This window comes from Nomascus leucogenys, chromosome 13, assembly GCF_006542625.1.
Source record: "Nomascus leucogenys isolate Asia chromosome 13, Asia_NLE_v1, whole genome shotgun sequence".
NCBI lineage: Eukaryota > Metazoa > Chordata > Mammalia > Primates > Hylobatidae > Nomascus > Nomascus leucogenys.
This window is the reverse complement of record NC_044393.1, coordinates 100127408-100153041: the sequence shown is the minus strand read 5'-3', so window position 1 is coordinate 100153041 and position 25634 is coordinate 100127408. Positions and strand designations below refer to the sequence as shown.

The following is a 25634-nucleotide window of genomic DNA, read 5'->3' as shown; positions in this document are numbered from 1 at the left end:
ACCTCCATCCACCTAGTTGGTCATTCCAGAAATTTGGTGTGATAGATTGAAATCTTGTTCAATAAACAGCTCACTCCTTGTCCCTCACCTTGGGGAACAGCACGTTTCCCTGACCCACTGAATTTGGGCTTCTCTGTTTGACACATTTGGCCAGTGGATCGTGAGCACACATCATGCATGCAGAGGTATAAATGTGCTGTGTGATTTGGCCTGACTTTTGGATTCCTGCCATTCAGCGTGAGAAGAATATGCTGTGAGTCGCTGCTACTCCTAGAATGATAATCAGATCTGAATCCAATTCAGAGACTAGAGCCCAGCCCAACAACCTGTATTCTGAGGCAGAGCCACTTTGGCCAACCATGGACAGATGAAAGAAAAAGTAAATGCTTATTGTTCTCAACCCCTCAGTTTTGAGGTAGTTTATTACATAACGTCATGATGGCAAGAGCTGACTGCTGCTGTGACAATAACTGCCTGATTCCTAAAATTCTTAGGAATAGAAATTCTGAGCAGATGGGCCAAGGGTAACCCACTGAGGTACTGGAGTGTTCCAGGCAGAGAAGGAGGAGACTGTTGAGTGACTTGCCTAATTCTCCCTTGTGCAGGTGTTTGAGAATTTGCTTGACTATTTCTCTATTACAGAACATATGGTTTGTTTTCACACCAGAGCATCCAAGGAGAGTTAGCAACCTTGAGTGGAGTCTAAACTGGCATTGATATCTAAGAGGTTCAGCATGGGGGAGAGGCAGAGAAAAGGGCTTCTCTAGGGATAATCTTTCAAGTGCAGGGCAAGGCCCTGGTTCCTGGAGCAGCACACCTTGCCGGCATCTGGGGATGGCAGGATGGACTGCAGGTGTGGGGGAGATCAGGTGAACCAAGACTGCAGATTGTTGGGGCTGTTTGAGGCCAGCTTCTGCTTTGCCAGGAAAATGGAAATGCCATGTTGGAGCTCAGTTACGAGAACCATTCACAGACTGGAAGTGAACCTGTAGCTTTGTGGGCATCCATGAACCATCACTTTCCACGAGCAATAGTAGCACTGAGTTCAGGGCAACTAAAAAAAAATTCAGAGCATTGGAGGCTTCCAATACATTGCCAGCCTCAGATGGAAGTGACTTAGAAAGAGGGTAGAACTGAGCTGGTGGGGTCTCAAGACCTAAAGTTGAGTAGACAGCACAAGGCAGGAAGCGACAGGTTGGGAGCAGAGTGCTTACTAGTTCTGTGAATTTGGGGAAGTTACTCAACCTCTCTGTGGCTCAGTTTCTCCACTATAAGTCGGAGATAATGGTGGTACTTACCTTATAGGTTTGTTAGGAGGATTAAATGAGTTAATATCTGTAAGATTTTAGAGCAGTGCATGTCAGATATAAGAACTTGTTAAATAAAATACATTTTATCCTTTAGATGTATCTTAAATGTCAGTTCTTCAGGGAAGCCATCTAAGACACATAATCCCCCAAGAGAAGGCTAGGTTCTCCTTTTAGAGGGTCCCATAATACTCTGTATTTCTCTATTGCATTTACCAAAAATAAATTTTTTTTTTTGAGACGGAGTCTCGCTCTGTCCACCCAGGCTGGAATGCAGTGGCATGATCTCAGCTCACTGTAACCTCCACCTCCCAGGTTCAAGTGCCTCAGCTTCCTGAGTAGCTGGGATTACAGACATGCACCACCATGCCCAGCTAATTTTTGTATTATTAGAAGAGACGGGGTTTCACCATGTTAGCCAGGCTGGTCTCGAACTCCTGACCTCAGGTGATCCGCCTACCTTGGCCTCCCAAAGTGCTGGGATTGTAGGCGTGAGCCACTGCACCCGGGCCAAAAATAAAATAAAATATCTGATAATCTCACCCTACTCAACAGATAGAAGGTTCATGACATTAGAAGCACTTTTGGCCGGACGCGGTCGCTTGCGCCTGTAATCCCAGCACTTTGGGAGGCTGAGGCAGGCGGATCACAAGATCAGAAGATCAAGACCATCCTGGCCAACATGGTGAAACCCCATCTCTACTAAAATACAATTAGCCGGGTGTTGTGGTGCGTATCTGTAGTCCCAACTATTCGGGAGGCTGAGGCAGGGGAATCACTTGAACCTGGGAGGCGGAGATTGCAGTGAGCCAAGATCGCGCCACTGCACTCCAGCCTGGCAACAGAGCAAGACTCCATTTCAAAAAAAAAAAGAAGCCACTTTCGTATTGTGTGCCTTTCTATTTTAGCACCCAGCACAGTGCTTCATATATAACAGTACTCAATACATATTGTTGCATGGATGAATTAATGAAGACTGTATCTTCTTCTCAATGCTCAGCATACAGCACAGTTTGACTCAAAGGAGGTGCTCCTTAAATGATGGCTAGATTGAGCTTAAGTATTACTCTCAAGAAATAGTCCTGGCCGGGCACGGTGGCTCATGCTTGTAATCCCAGCACTTTGGGAGGCCGAGGCGGGCGGATCACGAGGTCAGGAGATCGAGACCACGGTGAAACCCCGTCTCTACTAAAAATACAAAAAATTAGCCGGGCGTGGTGGCGGGCGCCTGTAGTCCCAGTTACTCGGAGAGGCTGAGGCAGGAGAATGGCGTGAACCCGGGAGACGGAGCTTGCAGTGAGCCGAGATTGCGCCACTGCACTCCAGCCTGGGCGACAGAGCAAGACTCCATCTCAAAAAAAAAAAAAAAAAAAAAAAAAGCGATAGTCCTAAACTGAAACTATAGAGCTGGATATTATCATGATACAGGTATTAGTTACAGCCATGGGGATTGATGCAAGTATCCTACTAAAAATATCAACAAGGGTGTGGCACAGACCCTCGGCGATCAGAGTAGACTTGCCCTGCCAAGTGCTATTCCCTTAGTTACTGGAACATGGGAAGGTCGGAGTGTAGACCTATAGTTGGGCTGCAGGTGGAGGGTATTTGCTTGGCTCAGAGTAGAGGTTTTTTCACACCAGATGCAGAAAGACTGCGTTATGTTAACAACCAGCGTGGCTTCACAGGTGCAGAGGACCTGGTTGCTAGCCCTGAGCCCTGAAGAGCACATGGGGTAAGAAGCAAAGTCTGACAGGGATGGAAACCTTGGGGACACCTGTGTCTAAGAGATGAGCAGCAGCAGAAATTCCTGCAAAGGAAACTGAGAACAACTGAGCAATGGAAGGCAAACCAGGAATATTGTCCTAACATCCAAGAAAACTTCCAGAAAAGACGGTTTAGTGTCAGATGCTGCAATGACCTCAGATAGATGGAAGATCAAAAGCCATCCATTAAGGACATCACCACAAAACTGGTGGCAGTTCCTGGAATGATGTCACAGAAAGCTGAGGGCCTTCTAGGATATCGATTTACTGGAATGAGGAGTAAACGAGAAATGAAGGGGTGTATGCAGGTGCAGAGATCATTCTTTTCTCAGGAAAGACAAGGTTACTTGTCGTGGTTAGAGACAGCTGCCGGTGTCAAGAGAGTAGTTCAGCTACTTATTAATTTACATACTTCTTTATAAAAAGACACCCAAGTATATTTAAAAGATATGATGGGCCATCAGGAAAGGGGCCATTGAAATATTGGAGTAGGAATAATTAATGTTTGAATAATAAATTAGTTGTCATTTGCTATCCATAGGGAATGTAGGGCCAGAAAAAGGAATATACTGACTCTCCAACTCTGCCTGTATAACACACAAAACTGATCACAGTTAGTAGATCCTGAAAGGAGGTGAATCCTTGAGCCATTTTCTTAGAGTGCGACATAATAAAACAAGGAATAATCAACCAAACAATAAAATATGCCAAAGGCATGGGTGTTATAAAATAATTCCTGGGTCCAAAGGGAACATGAGAATGAAAAAACAAAGTGAAAAAAACAAACAACAAAAACAGCAAGCTTAAGAGGGACAATCAAATAGAGGCTTACAGGAAATGATATTGTTCTAGATATTTTTATATGCATAATCAAGTATCTGAAGCATTATGAAAGAAGTCTGCCTGGGAACTTTAAAAATGAACAAATAACTGGCCAAAAGAAGGAAGGAAAAGAGAGAGAAAATAAACTCCAAAACAGAAAAAACTGGAAAAAGCAAGACAATAAGAATAATAGATTTAAAATATTATATTAATTTGATATACCATACATCAGAAATAACAAAACATATGGTATAAGAACCTAATATTTTTAAATTAAATTAAATTAAATATATTTATTTTAAGAAGTAGAGGCTAGGCACAGTAGCTCACACCTGTAATCCCAGCCGAGATGGGAGGATTACTTGAGCCCAGGAGTTCAAGACCAGCCTGGGCAACATAGCGAGACCCCATCTCAGGAAAAAAAAAAAAGTAGAGATGGGGGTCTTGCTATGTTGCTGAGGCTGGTCTTGAATTCCTGGCTTCAAACAATCCACCTGCCTCAGCCTCCCAAAGTGCTGAGATTACAGGCATGAGCCACCACACCAGGACAAGAATCTGATATTTTATTAAATGTTTTCCATTTTTACAAGGAGCCTCATAAATTGTTTACTGCATGTGCCGCTGGAATGGTACTGGACGTTCATGTAGGAAAATTGAGCATAATTACCACAGCATTGTATGTGACAAAGTTAGGTTTCACTCTCTATAGCTATTTTAAAAATAAAATCTGAATTACCCTTAGTGAAAGTTCCAAATTTTCTCCTCCCCAAAAATCCATATCCTTGTCATACTGTCCAATTTCATTAAAATAATGCCGACGTATAGCAAAAATTCCTCCAGACATTGCAGGTGACCTAGAAAGGGGACATAAATATGAAATTAATTTCACAGAGAAAGTCATTCTGTATTTTCCTCAAAATTATATTGAATTAGTAATAACTTAGAGTTTAAAATGAGAAAACAGGCCGGGTGTGGAGGCTCATGCCTGTAATCCCAGCACTTTGGGAGGCCAAGGCGGGTGGATCACGAGTTCAGGAGATCGAGACCATCCTGGCTAACACGGTGAAACCCCGTCTCTACTAAAAATGCAAAAAATTAGCCGGGTGAGGTGGCGGGCGCCTGTAGTCCCAGCTACTCGGGAGGCTGAGGCAGGAGAATCGCTTGTACCTGGGAGGCAGAGGTTGCAGTGAGCTGAGATCGTGCCACTGCACTCCAGCCTGGGATGACAGAGCAAGACTCTGTCTCAAAAAAACCAAAAAAAAAGAGAGAAAACATTAATACTGAAATTATCTTATTATATATTTAAGTATATAAAATTACTAAAAACCACAACAAACAAAAGTAGGCAATGACTTTTACTTAGCTCTCACCAAAATATGTATGCGATGTATTCTAAATGTTTTCCTAATGAGAAGGAAAGTGATATTTGGAATATGAGTTTCCCATGAGGATGACAATTGAACTGGGTAGCAGGGCTCAGAGCTCTTCCTTTCTAAAGACATTAGGTGAATTGTAATACTTACTTCTGGACAAACCATAATATTAAGAAGCATCTTGTTTTGTCCACCAATAGTAGGGCTAAATAATACCAAACTAAGTAGTTTGAAAATAGTCACAGCTGGGTGCGGTGGCACACACCTGTAATCCCAACCCTTGGGAGGCCGAGGCAGGTGGATCATTTGAGGTGAGGAGTTCAAGACCATCCTGGCCTACATGGTGAAACCCCATCTCTACTAAAAATACAAAAATTAGCCAGGTGTTGTTGCCCGCGCCTGTAATCCCAGCTACCCAGGACACTGTGGCATGAGAATCGCTTGAACCTGGGAGGCAGAGGCTTCAGTGAGCTGAGATCGCACCACTGCACTCCAGCCTGGGCAACAGAGTGAGAATCTGTCCCCCCCGCCCAAAAAGAAAGAAAGAAAGAAAGAAAGAAAGAAAGAAAGAAAGAAAGAAAGAAAGAAAAAGAAAAATAATCACAAGTTTACATTCATTTGTTCAAAAGAGTATTTATTGAGCACCTATGTTTTAGGGATATGAGTCACTCAGCACACAAAGCAAGACCCATGTGTAGGGAAAGGGGTAGGGAGACCAATTAGAGGGGCTGCAGTGGTCCCAGAGAAAAATAATGGGATCCTGGATAAGAATGCAGCAATGTAGGTAGTAAGATGCGGTTGAATTCCTGGTATATTTTGGAGACGGAGCTAACAGATTTGCTTATGGGTCGGGTGTGGGCTGCCTACTGCACCAGACGTGACACACATTGCCCAGTGTACCAGATAGGAACATTCCTATCAGAATCCAGTCATGCTGTTATCTCTGCCAGTTACAAAATTAAAACCACCTTATTTTGACCCCACTTCCTGTCAGTTACGTCCCCTTTTCCCTCTTTCGTATTAAAGCCTTAGAAAGATTTGTCTGTCACTATCTCCAATTCCCTTAAACTCCCTTCCATCAGGCTTCGCCCCCCACCATTCACAATTAAGACTTGTTCATGACCTTCTCATGGTTTAGTCCGATGCTCATTTCCAGTCCTTATCTCGCTGATCCAGCTACCCTGTTGGATGCTGCTGGCCACGCCCTTCTCTTGGACACACATGCCTCCCTGGGCCTCCAGGGAACCAGAGTTTCCTGGTCCTTCTCCTCCCTCCCTGGCTGCTCCTTCCCATCTCCTTTGCCAGTTCCTCTCCTCCTCTCAACTGTCAATGTTGAAGCGCCCAGGGCTGAGGGCTGGTCCTCTACACTTCTCCACTCACCCACATAGTGATTCTCACCCATCCTATCCATGACTCCCAAAGGATGCCTCCAGCCCTGACCTCTCTCAAAACTCCAGACTCATGATTGAATCCATATAGGATTGTGTTCAGTACCAGAGAATCAAAGAGTTACAGATGATATCAAGATAAATGTCATATCATGTTATATATTGAGTACTAAGTGATTCTATTGACAATAATTCTATTACTGTATTAAAGACTTCTAGAAACAAGTAACAGAACATTTTCATTAAGCCCAAGAACTTGAAAGAATAATCTCTGGAGGCTTTTTCCCCCTGGGTCTCAATACACATATGCTATATTTTTCCAAAACCAGAAGAAATCTCACCAGATTGGTTTAGTAGGTCCTTCTGGTCCATCCATCTCATAAGAGAAAACATTATCCCATTTAAATTGTAGGTTCCAGTCAAAAGTTCCCCTTACAACAGGAGAGGGCTTATACTCCAGAGTTCTATCATCAATGACATCTATCAGGGGGCACACCACCACTTTGGGGTCCTTGGCAATGGCATGCAGCAGGGGCTCCAGCCATACTCTGTTCACCTCACAGTGGCTGTCCAGGAACACCAGAACATCCCCTGGGGAGGCAAGAACAGGGCAATGTTAGTCCACATAGCTGAAAAAATATGGCAGTCCAAATCAACGTTCAATGTGATGGATATTTCCTGAGCATTTACTGTGTGTTTGGCTCTTACAGTGCTTTCATTTTCATTGGGAGGAAACAAGAAATACATTATTATGTACAAAAATATGCGACACTATGTGCCATAGATGTTCAGAGGAAGCCAGTAATTGTGGGTTACAGAGTGGTTTCGGGGAGAATTCTAAAGGATCGGGTGGAACTGAACTGGACTTCCATTTTAAAAAAATGATTTTAGCTTGGTCTTGACCGATCAGCTTAAATTTAGCAAATTGTTACTGAAAGGACACCTTCTTAGGCATTGAGTTTGGTGCATGGCATGCAGATATGCGTCATGACTTTTGCTCTTGAGTTCAAGCTTTTTTTTTTTTTTGAGATAGAATCCTGTTCTATCACCCAGACTGGAGTACAATGGCATGATCTTGGCTCACTGCAACCTCTGCCTCCCGGGTTCAAGCAATTCTCCTGCCTCAGCTTCCCAAGTAGCTGGGATTACAGGTGCCTGCCAACACGCCAGGCTAATTTTTGTATTTTTAATAGAGACGGGGTTTCACCATGTCTCTATTAGGTCCCCACTAAAGCTTGAACTCAAAGGCTGAGGTGGGCAGATCACCTGAGGTCAGGAGCTCGAGACCAACCTGACCAACATAGTGAAACCCCGTCTCTATTAAAAATATAAAAAAAATTAGTCGGGTATGGTGGTTGGTGCCTGTAATCCCAGCTACTTAAGAGGCTGAGGCAGGAGAATCGCTTGACCCCAAGAGGCAGAGGTTGCAGTGAGCCAAGATCATGCCACTGCACTCCAGCCTGGTTGACAGAACAAGACTCTGTCAAAAAAAAAAAAAAACAAAAAAAAACAAAAAAAAAAAAGAAAGAAAGAAAAGAAGAAAAAGAAAGAAACAAAGAAAGAGAAAAAAAATCCACAAAATGGGGGAAAGTATTTCCAAATCATACATATAATAAAGGACTTGTATGAGAATATATAAATAATTCTTACAAGTTAGCAATAAAAAGACAAATAACTTGATTTCAAATGTGCAAGAGATTTGAAGACATTTTTGCAAAGATGTATAAATGGCTGATAAGCATGTGAAAAGATGTTCAACATCATTAGTCATCAGAAAAACGTTAATAAAAATCACAGTGAGGTATCCCTTTACATCCACTAGGATGGCAAGAAGGAAAAAGACAGACAATAGCAAGTGTTGGGGAGGTGGTGGAGAAATTTGACCACTTGTCCAATGCTGTTGGGAATGAGTGAGAGGGGAGGAGTACAGGGAGCAGGAAAGTTCTTTCTTGCCTGGACTTGGCACTCTCTGGGCTGAGTTCTCTGAGGGTGTGGCTTGCATAGTAATTTTGAGGACCTCCCTTCCCATCCCTGGTGGTCTCTTGTCAGCAGTTCCCACAAACTGGGCAAGTACATTCTATTCTGGTGACTCACTCTGTCTTCTCAGCTCCCTAAGATCCTTTGTTCTGCCTCCAGCTTTTCTGCTGAGACCTGTCCATTCTTCTAGATAGTCCTACTGGACACCATCTAAGATGATCCCTATAGCTCTCTCTCTCCAGTACTGCAAAAGCAAACTCTGCCATAAACACAGCTACTAACCTAAAAGCAAGTGTCCTTTGTTCTACAGCTGGTCACAGTCCTTTTGTCCTTTTGATTTTCAGGCAAAAAAACTAACATTAGTTCAGTTTTCCTCAATCCCAATATATTTCCAATTTTATTGTATTGATGTCGGAGGATGTGCTGAATTCATATCAAGTCTCTCTCACCAGGCTTTGAGCAGTAGCTTTCTCCAAAAATCTCCTTTAATCTCTAACAACATGACTCAATCTGGCTGAGCCATCTCATTGGTTCTCAGATTTCTGTTTTGAAATATCTTTATCGTGGTCAGTCTAACAACTCACTTTGGAATATTACAGCTATGATTTTCATGCTTCAACCAAAACTGAGCTAACAAGAGTCCCATTTTTAACACATATAAGTTTTCATACTATTGGCAGCACACACAGTTTTATACTTCACATTTTTCACCTAAAATAGCTTCTATAATATTACATAACATTATTAGCATTTTAAAATCATGTCTGCTAATTTGATAGGTGAAAAATAACATCTGGTTCTCCTAAGAAGATGTACGAATGGCTAGCAAGCACACGAACAGATGCACAACATCATTAGTCATTAGGAAAAGACAAATCAAAACCAAAGTGAAGAGCCACTTCACTTCCACTAGGATGACGAGAACTTAAAAAATGAAAAACAAGTTTTGGCAAGGATATGGAGAAATTTGAACTCTTACACATTACTGGTGGGAGTGTCAATGGTGCAGCCACTGAAGAAAAGAGCATGGCAGTTCCTCAAAAAATTAAACCTGGAATTACCATAAGACCCAGCAATTCTATTCCTAGGAACATACCCAAAAGAATTCAAACAAATGTATGTACATGCATGGTCACAGCAGTGCTATTGACAACAGTGAAAAGATGGAAACAGCCCAAATGCCCATCAATGGATGAATGGAGAAACAAACTGTGGTATATCACAGAATGGAATATTATTCAGCCACAAAAAAGGAAGGAAGTACTGACACACCACCATGTGGATGAACCTCAAAAATATGCTAAGTGAAAGAAGCCTGATACAAAAAGTTACATATTGTATGACTCCGTTGATACGAAATACCTAGAAAGAGACAGAACACAGATTGGTGGTTGCCAGGGACTGGAGGGAAGGAAGCTGCTTAATAGCTAAAAGATTTTCTTTTCAGGTAATGAAAATGTTTTGGAGTTAGAGGTCATGGCTGTACAACATTGTGAAGGTGCAAAATGCTACTCAATTATTCATTTTTAAATGATCAGTTTTATGTTAATTTCACCTCAATTAAAAAAATCTGGTTAGAATTTTTTTTATCACTGGTGAGGTTGAATTTTCCACATGGTTAGCCATTTGTAAAGGAAATTTTCATGTCCTTTGCCTATCGGAGTATTTTTTTTTTTTTTTTTTGAGATACAGTCTCCTCTGTCACCCAAGCTGGAGTGCAGTGGCACGATCTTGGCTCATTGCAAACTCCACCTCCCAGCTTCAAACAATTCTCCTGCTTCAGCCTCCCAAGTAGCTGGGATTACAGGCACCTGCCATCATGCCCAGCTAATTTTTGTATTTTTAGTGGAGATGGGATTTCACCATGTTGGCCAGGCTGGTCTCGAACTTCTGACTTCAAATGATCCACCTGCCTCAGCCTTCCAAAATGCTGGGATTATGGGCATGAGCCACCAAGCCCAGCTTGGAGTCATATTTTTAATGGATTTTAAATGTACATTTTACATACTAAGAATATCAACTTTTTGTCTTCTTATATTTCCCCAGCCTATTGTTAATTTTATTATTTTTTATTTGCAGCAATTTTACATTTTTTTGTTAAAAAAATAGACTTTGTTCAGTTGCCTTTTCCATTGGTTTTAAGCTTTGAAATTTCTTCTTTATTCATAGAACAGGCAAGTATTAATCTATGTTTTTATATTTTTAAATTCTCCTTCAAGAAGTTTATGATGATGATGTTTTTAAAGAGACAGTCTCACTCTGTTGCCCAGGCTGGAGTGGAGTGGCACTATTGTAGCTCACTATAACCTCTAACTCCTGGACTCAAGCGATCCTCTTGCCCCAGCCTCCTGAGTAGCTAGGACTACAGGTGTGCACCAACACACTCGCCTAATTTTTTAACAAAAATTTTTGTAGAGATTGTGTCTCACTGTGTTGTCAGGCTGGTCCCGAACTCCTGGCCTCAAGCAATCCTCTTGCCTTGGCCTCCTAAAGCACTGGGATGACAAGCATGAGCCACCACGCCTGGCTATGGTTTGATTTTTTAAAATAAAATTAATATTAATCCAGTTAGAGTTATGGTATGAAATAAAGACCTAGAATTTTCCCAAATGGCTAATTGTTTAAGCGACATTAAACAACAACTGCAACAAAAACATTTTAAAAGTCTTTTTTCCCATACAGATTTGTGGTATCTCTTTACTGTATATAGTGTACACTTGTACCCTTAATATTGAAATATTTAAATATTTGCAACTTTGAGGATTCTAATGACCCAGAAAGACCATACATGCAATATTGAAAATTGCAAAATAATTTAAAATTATACTTTATGCAAAATTAATTTGGGGTATTCCTCAATGCTGATTTAAGTTAAAAACATGTGGGAACAGGCCACCTAGCACCTACATTTCAATGAGATTTTATTTTCACTCATCATAAAGTATTTAACAGGGGAAATCTACATCCTATAAGGAGAGCAAAGTAGTAGTGAGGGTCCCTCTTCAGCTGATTTCTCTCCTTCACAGGAATATTTTGTGGGAACCTAAAGTTTGTTGCTACGAAAGGACAGTTGCTCTACTTCTGCTGCCCTTGAGAGTTTCGGGCAGGACCGTGCTATTTATTGTTTTTAGAGATATTCTATCATTCATGTGCTAGATGATCCATCAGACATTCATCAGATTCTCTTCAGTGCTTGTGATGAGTAAAGGGCATGAGGTCAAGCCAGCCCGATAGAGGAATTTTTCCCCTACTTGCTTCCAAAGAGTATTAGTGAAAATATTCTAAACAATTCCATTGCTCCCTAAAGTTTGGAGCTGGGAGCTACATTCTCCATCTTACCCTGTGTAGAAGCTTATTTTCTGCTCTCCTGTAGTAGTCTATTTGCACCATTTCTCTAGGGATTGTGGATTGCAACGTTTGTTAACTTGATTTTTGAAAAGCAACAAATACCGTATGTATCAATTTCACAGTATTTCCTATTTTTCTCTGTTTTGTATTTATTTTCGTTCTTTGGTTAGTGTCCATATTTTTACCCTTAAACATAACTCATTATATATAATTTATTTTACATAACATTAAAATTCTGTTTGGTCTCTACAACCAAGCATTTTAAAAATCTTAAAAATATGTTTTCTTTTTTTTTTTTTTACCTACATGTTATGGTATTGCTATATCTTTTTTTTATTTGTTCTTTGAGATGGGGATGTGATGTGTTGCTCTGTCTAGAGTGCAGTGGCATAGTCATAGCTCACTGTAACCTTGAGCTCCTGGGCGCGAGCGATCCTCCTGCCTCGCCCTCCCAAATAGATAGGATTACAGTCACGGGCCACCACGGCTAGCTAATTTTTATTTGTTTATTTATTTCTGTAGAAATGAGGTCTTCTCATGTTTCCCAGGCTGGTCTCAAACTCCTGGCCTCAAGCAATCCTCCCACCTCAGCCTCCCAAAGTACTGGGATTACAGGCGTGAGCCACCGCACCCAGCCTGTTATTGCTATCTCTTTCCAATATTTTGGTATTGATGTTTAAGAATGTGGTATGCAAAATCTATGTCAGGGGATTTACAGAGAATCTGTGCTTAAGCGTATGACCGGTTTTTGTAAAATACATAAGCATTTCTATTTAACTCACTATAAATCTGTTAAACCTAGCCATTTGGATTTTGTAGAAAGAAATCAAAGCAACTACACTATTAAATATCCTAAATTTTGTTTGTATGCTACATCCTGATAATCTGGTGGTGGGATGATGCCATCTACTGAGATGGCATCAGAATTCCTGGGTTTGAGCCTGGAGTGACGTGACCTAGAGCCAGTCTCTAATCTTTTGGGAGCTTAGCTTCTTTAACTAGGATAAAAGGCTGATGAGTTCTAAAACCTCTGAGAGCCTTTCCACCATTAATATTTTGTATTTTATTATTTTTACCCTGTATTTCTTTTAATTGTATGTATTTCATCATTTTGAAACATAAAATTCAATGTTTATGTTTTAATTATTTATTTGTACTAATTGCTATATAATAAGCATTTATTTGGTACATAATGCCAAAAAAATGTAGGTAATGTCCTTATCTGATCATTGTAACAGCCATGTTAGTTCGATAGCACCATTCCCATATTTTGGATTAGGAGGCTGAGGCTCAGAAGAGTGACTTGTCTAATTCTCCCTGGAAGACACTGCTTCCCTGCAATGTTACTGATAGAAGAAAAAAAAAACAACTCCTTCTCTCAAACTGCATGAACCCCGCATCCAGAAGCAACACTAGCATTTCATCATTATCCATGGTTTAATCATCACCCATGTTTGCCTCCAAACCATGACACTTCCGCTCCCATGCAAAAAAATAATAATAATAATCACACCAACTGATTGTAGATTTCTTTAGATTCAAGCCATCTGATTGTAACATTCTCTTTCTTCTTCACTTTGCAAAACCCCTGCCTTCTCCTTCTCCTCTGTGGGGTTATCTATCTGCCTGCATCTCAGGCGGTTTCCTTCCTGCCCTGCAGGTACACCACAGCATTCACCGCAGGCTGTCCACCTCAGCTCCTGCAATCTATGGGCGGCTTCAACAGCCATGTGGACAGCACCACTGGCCCAGAAAAACGGACAGATAGTGATGGAAATTATGAAGAGAAAGAAATGGGGGAGGCCGGGCGTGGTGGCTCACGCCTGTAATCCCAGCACTTTGGGAGGCTGAGGCGGGCAGATCACGAGATTAGGAGATCGAGACCATCCTGGCTAACACGGTGAAACCCCGTCTCTACTAAAAATACAAAAAATTAGCTGGGCGTGGTGGCGGGCACCTGTAGTCCCAGCTACTTGGGAGGCTGAGGCAGGAGAATGGCGTGAACCCGGGAGGCGGAGCTTGTAGTGAGCCGAGATCGCGCCACTGCACTCCAGCCTGGGGGACAGAACGAGACCCCGTCAAAAAAAAAAAAAAAATTGGGGGTAAGGGTGATGATAGAGAGGGATAGGAGTCTGCTATTTAATATGGGGTGGTTTGAAAGACTATGGTGATAAAGTGGCATTTGATCAGAGAACTGAACAAAGTGAGATAACAGGTCATGCAGACGCCTGAGAGAAGAACGTTCCAGGGGAAGCCAATCACGTGCAGACGCTCTGAGATAGGATGAGGCTTGGCAGGCTGGGACGGAAGCAGGAAGGCCCGTGCAGCTGGTGGGTGGGTGAGGGAGGAAGGAAGGGAAAGGTCAGGGGAAGCAGGGAACACATCACGGCAGGCCCTACTGGAGGGACAGCGTCGCTTTGTAATAATGCAAATAGCTCCCAGGAAGATGACCTGGCTCCAAAGGAGTGTGCGCACATGAACATCATGTGAAAACCCGTCTCCAGGCTCAGTAGGTACAGTTTGCATCTCAATAGAGTTGATAAAAAAGAAAAAAAAAAGAATAAATGTGCATGGGTAGCACACAGTTGGCAAGAGATAAATCCCAGAGGGATGAGTGAATACGTTACGGAAGGGCCGCTGGCTGCTGCCTCACCTGCCCACACGACAGGATCCCACACTTGTGACACAGGAGCATGCCTGGCTCAGGCAGCCACCTACATCACTTGGGGGTGTGGGGAACAGACAGGCTGAGAGATGGCAAGCACCGGCAAAGGGCCAGGAGAAGTAGGTGCACACATCCACAGTCATAGCTGAAGGTTTCAGTACAACTCTAAGAAACTTAGAAATAAAGTCGAATTCCATCATCAAAGATATGAACAAAATTTTATATATATATATACACACAGAGAACCTACAACCCAAAAGAAAAAATATACATTCTTTGAAAATACACATAGAAGGGCCATGTGTGGTGGCTCATGCCTGTAATCTCAGCACTTTGAGAGGTTATGGTGGGAGGATATTGCTTGAAACCGAGAGTTAGAGACCAGCCTGGGCAGGACAGTGAGACCACATCTCTACCAAAAATTAAAAAAATAGGCCAGGTGTGGTGACTCATGCTTGCAATTCCAACATTTGAGAGGCTAAGGTGGGAGGATCACTTGACCCCAGGAGTTCGAGGCTGCAGTGAGCTTCGATTACTCCACTGCACTCCAGCGTGGATGACAGAGAGAGATCCTGTCTCAAAAAGAAAAAAAGTATAAAATACACATAGACATTGGGAAAAACTGACCTAGCTTAAGCCACAACAGAAATTTCAAATTTCTGACCACAATACAGTTAAGTAGGAATAAATAATTAACAAATAATTTTAAAAATCTCTGAAAATTGTTTGGAAACTTTCAAAATCACTCCTAAAAAAAAAGACAACAATGTGGATTAAAGAGGAAACCAAAAAAGACACCAGTGCCTGGGCAGTTTATTGGCCAGTTCTCTGCAAGTTCCCACACACAGTTAATCTCTGTCTTATGTAAATTTTTAGAAAAAAGAAAAACCATACAATTTGTTCTATGAGTCTGGTAAAGTGAAAAGTATAAGAACACAGTACAAACAAAGAAAATCATAAACGCATCTTACTTTTCTTTTTTTTTGAGACAGGGTCTCACTCTGTTGCCCAGGCTGGAGTGCAATAGCATGATCTTGGCTCACTGCAGCCTCCACCTCCTGGGTTCAAGCGATTCTCCTGCCTCAGCCTCCTGAGTAGCTGGGATTACATGCATGTGCCACCATACCTGGCTAATTTTTGTATTTTTAGTGGAGATGGGGGGGTTCTCCATGTTGGTCAGGCTGGTCTCGAACTCCCGACCTCAGGTGATCCGCCCGCCTCGGCCTCTCAAAGTGCGGGGATTCTAGGCATGAGCCATTGTGTCCAGTCTGCATCTTACTTTTGAACACAGATGCGATGTGTGTGCGCGGGCTGAGAAGGCACGGAGAGCACGTGTGTGAAGTGGGTGTTGTGAGATATTTACATCTACACCTAGTGACTCTAGGGGAGCGTTTCTATGGGTATTATGTGGGTTTGAAAATTTTCAAAATAAAAAAATAAGACTCCCCTTTTAAACAAAAACAATCCAAACTGTAGTGTTACGGGTTGAACTGTGTTCCCCAAAATGATATTTTCAAGTCCTAACCCAGGAACCTCAAAATGTGCCTTTAACTGGAAACAGAGTCTTTGCAGATGCAATGAGGTCATACCAGGGTAGAGCGAGCCCTTCATTCAATGTGACTGGAGTCCTTCTGAGATTCAGTTGGGGGAGACAAAGACACACACACAGACACACAGGGAGGATGCCTGTGAACAGAGAGGCGGAGCCTAGGGTGACGCCGCTGCAGCCCGGGACTGGCAGCCACCGCCAGAAGCTGACGAGGCAGGGAAGGAGCCTCCCCTGCAGGTCTCAGAATAAGTGAGGTCCTGCTCACACCTTGATTTTGGACTTCTGGCCTCTAGAGCTGGGAGAAAATGAATTTCTGTTGTTTTAAGCCACCTGTTTGTGCTACTTCATTATAACAGTCCTAGGAAACTAATACACAAAAACATAGTAAATAAATGATGTCAGAATTATTCCCATGAAAGTCAAAAGCAGAAAGGATGCCTGCTACCGCCACTTCTAATCAACATTAGAGGTAGAAGGAAAATTATCTTCAGCTGATAGAAAATGCAAGCGACTCTACCCACCAACCACTAACAACTAAGTTTACTGAGGTTTCTATTTATGAGATCAAATATACCAAAAGATCTCATTCCTATGTACCAGTAATAATTTAAAAATATAACAGGAAGGTCCCAAATCACAATTTTTAAAACAACAACCAAAAAATCAAGATAAGCAGAAATAAATCTTTGCACATAATATCTATAGAGCAAATGACAAAACACCAAAACAATATAAAAGCAGATCTGAATAAATGTCCATGGGTGGGGACATTTATCATCAAAAAGATGTAAATTCTTTCCCATTTTAATCTATCATCTCTATACAATTCCAGTGAAAATCTCAACACGTTTTTCCTGGAACTTGATAAGACAATCCTAGCTAAGACACTTTTGCAGAATGAAGTGGGAAGATTTGTCCTACACATCTTCTTATCAAGAAAATAAGAAGATATAAAAACTTCTTATCAAGCCGTACTAATAAAGAGACAGCGTGATTAGCCTAGAAATACGAAAATACCATCATAGAGCAGAAGAGAGATGCCAGAAATAGACCCAGGAATACACAGACATTTGACAAAATGATAAAACTAGCATTGCAACCAATGAAGAAATGGTGGACTATTCAATGAACGGTGTGGGGAAAACTGGCTATTCATTCTGAAAAAATTACATTACATTCTTAACTTACACCGTTCCCAGAACAAACAGCTCCAGGTAGACCCAAAGTTTAATGTAAAAACCATATTTTTTTTTTTTTTACATGAGGAAGAAACTAAAGAGGAGTATCAGGCCGTGCGCAGTGGCTCACGCCTGTAATCCCAGCACTATGAGGCTGAGGCAGGCGGATCACCTGAGGTCAGGAATTTGAGACCAGCCTGACCAACATGGCGAAACCCCGTCTCTACTAAAAATACAAAAACTAGCCGGGTGTGGTGGTAGGTGCTTGTAATCCCAACTACTCGGGAGGCTGAGGCAGGAGAATCACTTGAACCTGGGAGGCGGAGGTTGCAGTGAGCCGAGATGACGCCATTGCACTCCAGCCTGGGCGACAGAGCGAGACTCCATCTCAACAACAACAACAACAACAAAAAGAACAGTATCATCATGATCTCAGGGTAAGGAAGAATTTTTTGAACAGGAGACAAAACCCAAAAATCATGAAGGAAAAATATTGATATGCTTGTTTTTTATTATGTTAAAGCTAGCTACTATTATAATAATAAGATTCCAAAATGATAATGGCTCAAATGCAATAGAAGTTTATTTCTACGCATTTAGCCATCCAAGGCGGGTGCTCCTGATTGGGGCAAGCCCTCCATATGGTCATTCAGGGATGCAGGCTGGCAGGGGCTTTTCAACCCAGAGCCTCCAAAGTCACTTAGTCATCTCGGCCCCAGTCAGCCAGAACAGGAAATGAGTGTGGAGGGGACAGACCAGCTTCCTAAGAGCCTTGGTCAGGAAATGGTACACGTTACTTGCACTCACATCCCATGGCTAAAACTTAGTCACAAGGCTATTCCTGTTGAAGAGAGGCTAGGAAGTTCAGTCTAGCCCTGTGCCTAGCAAGAGGAAGTGGGCTTTTTTTTTTTTTTTTTTTTTTTTTTTTTTTTTTTTTTTTTGAGACGGAGTCTCGCTCTGTCGCCCAGGCTGGAGAGCAGTGGCACAATCTCGGCTCACTGCAAGCTCCGCCTCCCGGGTTCTCGCCATTCTCCTGCCTCAGCCTCCAGAGTAGCTGGGACTACAGGTGCCCGCCACCATGCCCGGCTAATTTTTTTGTATTTTTAGTAGAGACAGGGTTTCACTGTGTTAGCCAGTGAAGTGGGCTTTTCGGTGAACTTAAAGACTTAAAAATTTCTGGCCAGGCACAGTGGCTCACGCCTGTAATCCCAACACTTCAGGAGGCCGAGGCAGGTAGACCACTTGAGGCCAAGAGTTTGAGACCAGCCTGGCCAATATGGTGAAACCCCTTCTGTACTAAAAATACAAAATATTAGCTGGGTGAGGTGGCAGGCACCTGTAATCCCAGCTACTTAGGAGGCTGAGGCACAAAAATCACTTGAACCCGGGAGGCGGAGGTTGCAGTGAGCCGAGATTGCACCACTGCACTCCAGCCTGGGCAACAGAGTGAGACCCTGTCTCAAAATAAATAAATAAATAAAATTCTGCTCAACATAAGACACCCCCAGAGGAGAAGAAAAGATAGGCTCTAACCTGAGGACCGCTATTCTCAGTGTTCATAATATAGAATTTCTGTTATAAGGACATGTTTGAATCAATAACAAAAAGATAAACAACACATTAGAAAAATTGGCAAAGGATATGAACAGATAAATCAACAGAAAAATGATCTGTAAGCAATCTATGAAAATATAAAACAATTCGATGGCTGGTAATACCAAGAAAAGAAAAGGTAGCTTATTTTTTGGCCAACTGTGGCAAACATTAGAAAGATGGGTCACATTCAGCTCTGGCTGCAGAGAAAGGGCACTTTGTCTGTGTGATGAGACTGTTAATTGGTGAAACTTTTCAAGGACAATTTGGCATTATCTTTTAAAATTTAAAATAAAAATTTCCTTTTCCCCAGCAATTCCACTTTTAGGAATTTATCTTATAGGCACAATTAATCACACAAAGATATGTGTTCATGAATTGTAACTGCTGCATTTAGGTAATAGTAAAAAAGAAAAATAACCTATTCAGAAATGGCTAAACCAGTTATGACAATCAATTATAAAATCCATATGGACTGGGCGCAGTGGCTCACACTTGTAATCTCAACACTTTGGGAGGCCGAGGCGGGCAGATCATCTGAGGTCAGGAGTTAGAGACCAGTTTGGCCAACATGGCGAAACCCCATCTCTACTAAAAATACAAAAAAATTAGCTGGGCGTGGTGGCGCCCACCTATAATCCCAGGTCTTGGGGGAGGCTGAGGCAGCAGAATCGCTTGAACCTGGGAGACGGAGGTTGCAGTGAGCTGAGATCACACCACTGCACTCCATCCTGGGCGACAGAGCAAGACTCCGTCTAAAGAAAAAAAAAAAGAGAAAAAATAAAATCCATATGAAGTATCATACAACACAGCAACTGAAAACCGAAGTAAGTCTTAAATACTGTCATGGGAAAAGTTCCAAAAATTAAAAATAAAAGAGTAAGTCTCAGGACAGTACAGATAGTATGATTCCATATATTTAAAAATCCCAGGCCAGTCGTGGTGGCTCACGCCAGTAATCTCAGCACTTTGGGAAGCTGAGGTATGCAGATAACTTGAGGCCAGGAGTTAAAGAGCAGCCTGGCCAACATGGCAAAACCCCGTTTCTACTAAAAGTACAAAAATTAGCCAGCATGGTGGCAGGCACCTGTAATCCCAGCTACTTGAGAGGCTGAGGCAGGAGAATTGCTTGAGCCCAGCGGGAGGAGGTTACAGATTGTGCCACTGCACTCCAGCGCGGGTGACAGAGGGAAACTGTCTCAAAAAAAAAAAAAAAAAAAGTAAAATAAATCAAAATCCTTAACCCTGTGTATATACATGTGCATATATATGTATATATCCATAAATGCATAAAAACGCGGCTCTGAAAAGATGCACTCTGTATTGTGTTTGGTTTCTGTTGGGTTTTGGACAATGAACATGTATTATCTTTGCAGTTAAATAAGAGAATGTGTCCACTGATCAGGCCAACATGGAAAAAGAGAGTCCAGTTTTGCTTTTTGTCTTTTGGCCTTCCATTCCTTAAGGAGGTGTTTCCTGCTAAGGAGCAGGGACATTTCATCAGCTTGCAATGCAGCCTGAGGAATGCCCTGACAAATGATTCGCCTCCCGTGGTTCCAGCTCAGTGTTCTGCCGACATTCCCCTACATGCGGCAGGAGGCGTGATCCTAGGCTTGGGCCCTCTAGCAAGCTACTCAGATGCCCTTGGGACTCAGCCGCCCAGCAGCGTTGACAGCCAATGGTTCACAACAGAGCCCCTCCCCAGAAGCTGCCCTGGGCCAGCCATGGCTACCAAGGTCATACCTGCCCCCAGGGGAGGGCAGTGTTCATATCCAATGACTGGTCCATGCCTGGTCTCCTTACCTGGAACTAGGATCCCTTTGAATGGCTCTTGGGGCAGCCGTGGGAGTGTGCTGCTCAGATGTCCCTTCACAGGAACCTGCTGGGGGGGACGGATTTGAGTGCTTCCCACTGCCAAAGTTTTCGGATCTACTGAAGCTCATGTCAAGGTCATGCCGTTCCCAGGGTGCTGCCACCCAATGACCAAGCACAGTGTGTGGGTGGTGGTGGGGAGGAAGTGGAGATGCGCCACCTGGTCCCATTGCAGGTCTCCCTAACGGGCAGCCTTTGCAATGTGGCTCCCCCTAGCCCACTGAGCCTTTCTGAGACCCGCACCTTGTCTGAAGCGCTTTGAGGTAAACCTCCTCCCTTCTCTGTCCTCCTCCACGTGTGTCAGGTCAGAAGCATCAGCTCACACTTTTTCTTCTGTTCTCCCATCTCTTGCCCCATAAACTCCTTCTCTTATTTCATTGTGGGGTCCTGGCTTCAGAGGTCCCTGTGGATGAGCGCTGCAGCTCCCTCCCGCCCAACCCACCCCCAGTCTTGCTCTCCTCACTCCTGTGGCTCCCAGTGGGTCCCATGTGGTTGAAACTCCATCTCAGAGTTTGTACTGGGGAACTCAGCCTGTGAGAGGGGCTGACATTAACGTCCCTGCGAAAGAATATCTTCAACCCAAAATAGCAAATTGACATTTTAAAGCAGAACACTTTCAGAGGCAAAAGAAGATTAAAGGCTCATATGGCTGGAATAGATTTCCACTCTTCTGATGAAGCAGACAGAGACATAGAAGGTCTCCCTGCGGAGGAGTCCCGCTCAGAAGGGAAGATCTCTGTGACGCCGTCACCGGCTCTTGTCCCCAGGAATGTTCCTACCTGAAGCATGAGAAGCTCCAATCAGCCTTGCTCGAATCAGCCCCTCTCTCTTTTTGTTTCTTATTATTTTAATCTTTTCCCGAAAAGTTTCCAGGTGGTAGTCTAGTTTTTCTTTCAAATCATCTGGAAAAATATTCAACATATGAGAACGTATAAACGGCAACTATAGAAATTGAAACAGTGTATCATCATTATGACTTATTCCTAAAATCCATGCTATTCCACAGAAGTTCTAACTTTAAAAGAGAATTTTGGGGCCAGGTGTGGTGTCTCACGCCTGTAATCCCAGCACTTTGGGAGGCTGAGGCAGGTGGATCACCTGAAGTCAGGAGTTCAAGACCAGCCTGGCCAACATGGTGAAACCCCCTCTCTACTAAAAATACAAAAATTAGCTGGGCATAGTGGTGGGTGCCTGTAATCCCAGGTACTCGGGAGGCTGAGGCAAGATAATCGCTTGAACCCGGGAGGCAGAGTTTGCAGTGAGCCGAGATGGCGCCATTGCACTCTAGCCTGGGCAACAAGAGCAAAACTCCATCTCAAAAAAAAAAAAAAAAGAATTTTTATCCCATTTAAGGTAGAGAAACAAAAGTGATTCATTATCAAAATCAACTGTAAATATTTTTCTTTTTGTTTAGTTTTTGTTGAGACAGGGCCTCATTCTGTTACCAACGTTGGAATGCAGTGTATGATCATAGCTCACTGCAGCCTTGACCTCCCGGGATCAAGCAATCCTCATGCCTCAGCATCCTGAGTAGCTGGGACTACAGGTGTGCACCACCACACCTGGCTAATTTTTAAATTTTTTGTAGCAATAGGGTCTTGCTATATTGCCCAGGCTGGTCTTGAACTCCTGGCCTCAAGGGATCCTCCCATCTTGGTCTCCCAAAGTTCTGGGATTATAGGTGTGAGCCACCACGCCTGGCCCTGTAAATATTATTCTATGGTTCTAGTGAAATAACTCCATTTTAGTAAATCACTATTAACATTTTAATAGAAAAAGCATGCATTATAGAGCTTTGGCGCAATCTGGGTTTGCTACTGTCTGTGCTTCTAATTCTGTAGTAGCTCTTGGGAAAGTTATCGAACCACTAGAGTCTTAGTTTCCTCAGCTGAGAGAAGGGATGACCATCATGTTCCTGGCAGTACTCCAGTACGAGGAAGAAGAAATATATCACCCAGCACAGAGCCTGGCACCCAATAGTCACTTCATATTTGGAGGTTAATACAACGATGATAAAGGAGGCTGGGACCAGGTGAGATGGATGCAGGTGCCTCAGAGGTCTAAATTCCTAAGTCCCAGCAATCTGGGTCAGGGGCAGGTTGAACAGGAACAGGTTCATGGTAATTTCAGCAGAAGGAGGGATCTTCTTCCTTGTTTTTAGAAAGAGGCAGGGATCCAGGCTGCACAGCTGCACTTGCAGGCCTGGGCAGCATCTCAGCTCAAAGATCTCCAGACACCTCACTCACATCCAGGATGCAGGAGGCGGCAGGAGGAGGGAGAAGTGGGACGCCATGAGCCAGGCCCTGGAGGAGATAAAGGCGGTTGAGGCAGCAGCACTCACTAACATGAAGTGGAGGGTATAGGTTTTTCAGAAGATGGTCATGTCGTTGGCTTGCAGTCTAGAGGGACCAGGACTGTGGGAAAAGTGGATGGCAGCAGGTCATGGACAGGCCATTTGTGTAACTCAGTGGGGGCAGTTCCCTGGGCCCCTGGCCCTGCTCCCCCAAGCTGAGGAGTCTATCGGCCATACCAATAGGTGTCAGCTGGGAAAGACAGGGTTTTGTTGAAGAAATTGTCCTTAAACCCATGATGAAGTCACTGTGAATTAAAGGAGGAAGGTGCCAACCTGAGCTCCATCAGAGCCTAGAACACCCTCGTCCTGCGTTTAAGGCTCTGTGTGGGTCAAAGGCTCAGATAGAGGAGGAGAAGCAGAGGTGTCTGGTTGGGCAGCACACCCACATGTTGGCAGCAGCGACCCCCTAGTCTCTTATAAAGGGGACCACAATGTATGATGAATGTATGAGAACGTTGACAGATCTTATGGCCTGTATGTTTGTGTCCCCACCAAAATTCAAAGTACCCCTCAGTATGACGGTATTTGCAGGTGGGGCCTTGCAGAGGCATCACTGGGTGATGGAGCTAGCTTGCTCTCTTTCCACAGCATGAGGACATAGCAAAAAGATGGCTGTCTATCACCCAGGAAGAGGGCCCACTCTAAGAAGTCGACCTGCTGGCACCCTCATCTCGGACTTCCAACCTCCAGGACTCTAAGAAATAAATGTTTGTTGTTTAAGCCACCCAGTTTGTGGTATTTTGTTACAGCAGCCAAGCTAAGACACTAGTTATGTCCCTAAATTCACGGTGTGGTTCTGAAAGGCTGGGGGAGGTATCTGTCCCCTGGTCATTCCTGGCACTGTGTCTCCATGGCAGCATCCTTGTACTTCTGGGTGAGAAGTTAGAATTCCACAATCTGTCAGGTTATCCCACCCTGTCCCCTGCTGGTGGCTTTCCCGGTGACTTCTTGCCCAGCAAGTTGCTAAACATGCTGCTCAGTCTTTTGAGCAGATGAGGCAGCGTGGGTCACAGGGCAGCAGGGAAGCCAGGCCCTCACTCCACACCCTTCCCATGCACAAGGCTAGAAATAGGTCCTGTGCCCTCAGACATCGGTGACCCCTTAGAAACAGTGTTATTTATGATGGGTGCTTGGCCAACATCTACATTTCCACCACACAACTGCCAGTGACTTGAGTCACATTCAGGAGTCACCTAGAGTCACTTCCCCGCAGGGTGAACCTCATGGGATGGCTTCTTCCTCTGCCTGTTCTTCCTACTGCTTCTCCTCATCTTTTGGTTTCTGAGCTCATAGTGGTTCACATTTACAGTGGATTGGGTTGACTTTCAGCCTGAAACTTACTTAATATTGACATCATTGCTTTGGTACTCCTGGCTTGCCTAAGCTTTGTGCTCCATTGTAAATTAGATGAGTAATTGCAAATTCTAAGTGTAGCTAACTAGTGCTAGTATTACGATTCTTTAAACCCAGTAAGCAGGAAAGAATACACACTTAACTGCAGTTGGTCTGATTCCACTTCTTTCAGGGAATTCCTAGATCATCTCATTTTCCTGCATTAAGCCCTTAACACCTCCTCATAGCTTCAAGATAAAATTCAAATAATGCCCTTTATGAGCAGTTACTCCCGCCCACCCCATCTTTTTTAAGTGATGGGGTTTTGCCATGTTGCCCAGGCTGCTCTGGAGCTCCTGAGCTCAAGGGCTCTGCCCACCTTGGCCTCCCAAAGTGCTGGGATTGCAGGTGTGAGGCAGCAGGCTGGGCTGGGAGTTCCCTTTTAATAACTCTGGTTTTGCCCACCTTCCCCCTGCAACTCTACACTCATGCATCAACTACATAACATATGCTAGCATGTATTTCAAGCTCACTGTGTCTTCTCTTACCTCTGGGCCTTTACAATGCTGCTTCAGCTACCAAAAACACTTTTTCCTTCCTCTCCACCTAGATCATTACAACTCATCATTCAGACCTCAGTTGACATGTCACTTCTTCCTGAAGTTATCTCCAAGGATGTGACCGGTGCCCGTATGTTCACCTTATGGAAGCACTGCCCCTCCACCCCTCTGCCATGAGCCCAAGCACAGGGCCCAGGTCTCACACGTCCACCATACACCAAGAGCCCCTAGTGCAGTGCCTGCCCCAATACCCGCCAAAAAGATTTTTTGTACAAAATACTCAAGTGCCATCGGGGAGAGCACTACCTTCAAAGTAGATTAGATGGCCAAGCATCATGGCTCACACCTGTAATCCCAGCACTTTGGGAGGCTGAGGCGGACAGATCACTTGAGATCAGGAGTTCGAGACCAGCCTGACCAACATGGTGAAATCCCGTCTCTACTAAAAATACAAAAATTAGCCAGGCATGGTGGCATGAACCTGTAATCCCAGCTGCACGGGAGGCTGAGGCAGGAGAATCACTTGAACCTAGGAGGCAGAGGTTGCAGTGAGC

At 43.5% G+C, this 25634-nt stretch overlaps 1 protein-coding gene across 1 annotated transcript in view; it reads right to left on the bottom strand.

Moving 5' to 3' along the window:
- GALNTL5 (polypeptide N-acetylgalactosaminyltransferase like 5) overlaps positions 1 to 25634 on the bottom strand; it is a 57025-nt gene that overhangs the window by 7590 nt on the left and 23801 nt on the right. The window contains exons 5-7 of the mRNA XM_003270941.4: positions 21615 to 21737; positions 6995 to 7244; positions 4629 to 4746 (exon numbers count right to left, since the gene is read on the bottom strand). Coding sequence (XP_003270989.1) covers positions 4629 to 4746; positions 6995 to 7244; positions 21615 to 21737 — 491 coding nt within the window. The remainder of the gene's footprint in view (positions 1 to 4628; positions 4747 to 6994; positions 7245 to 21614; positions 21738 to 25634) is intronic.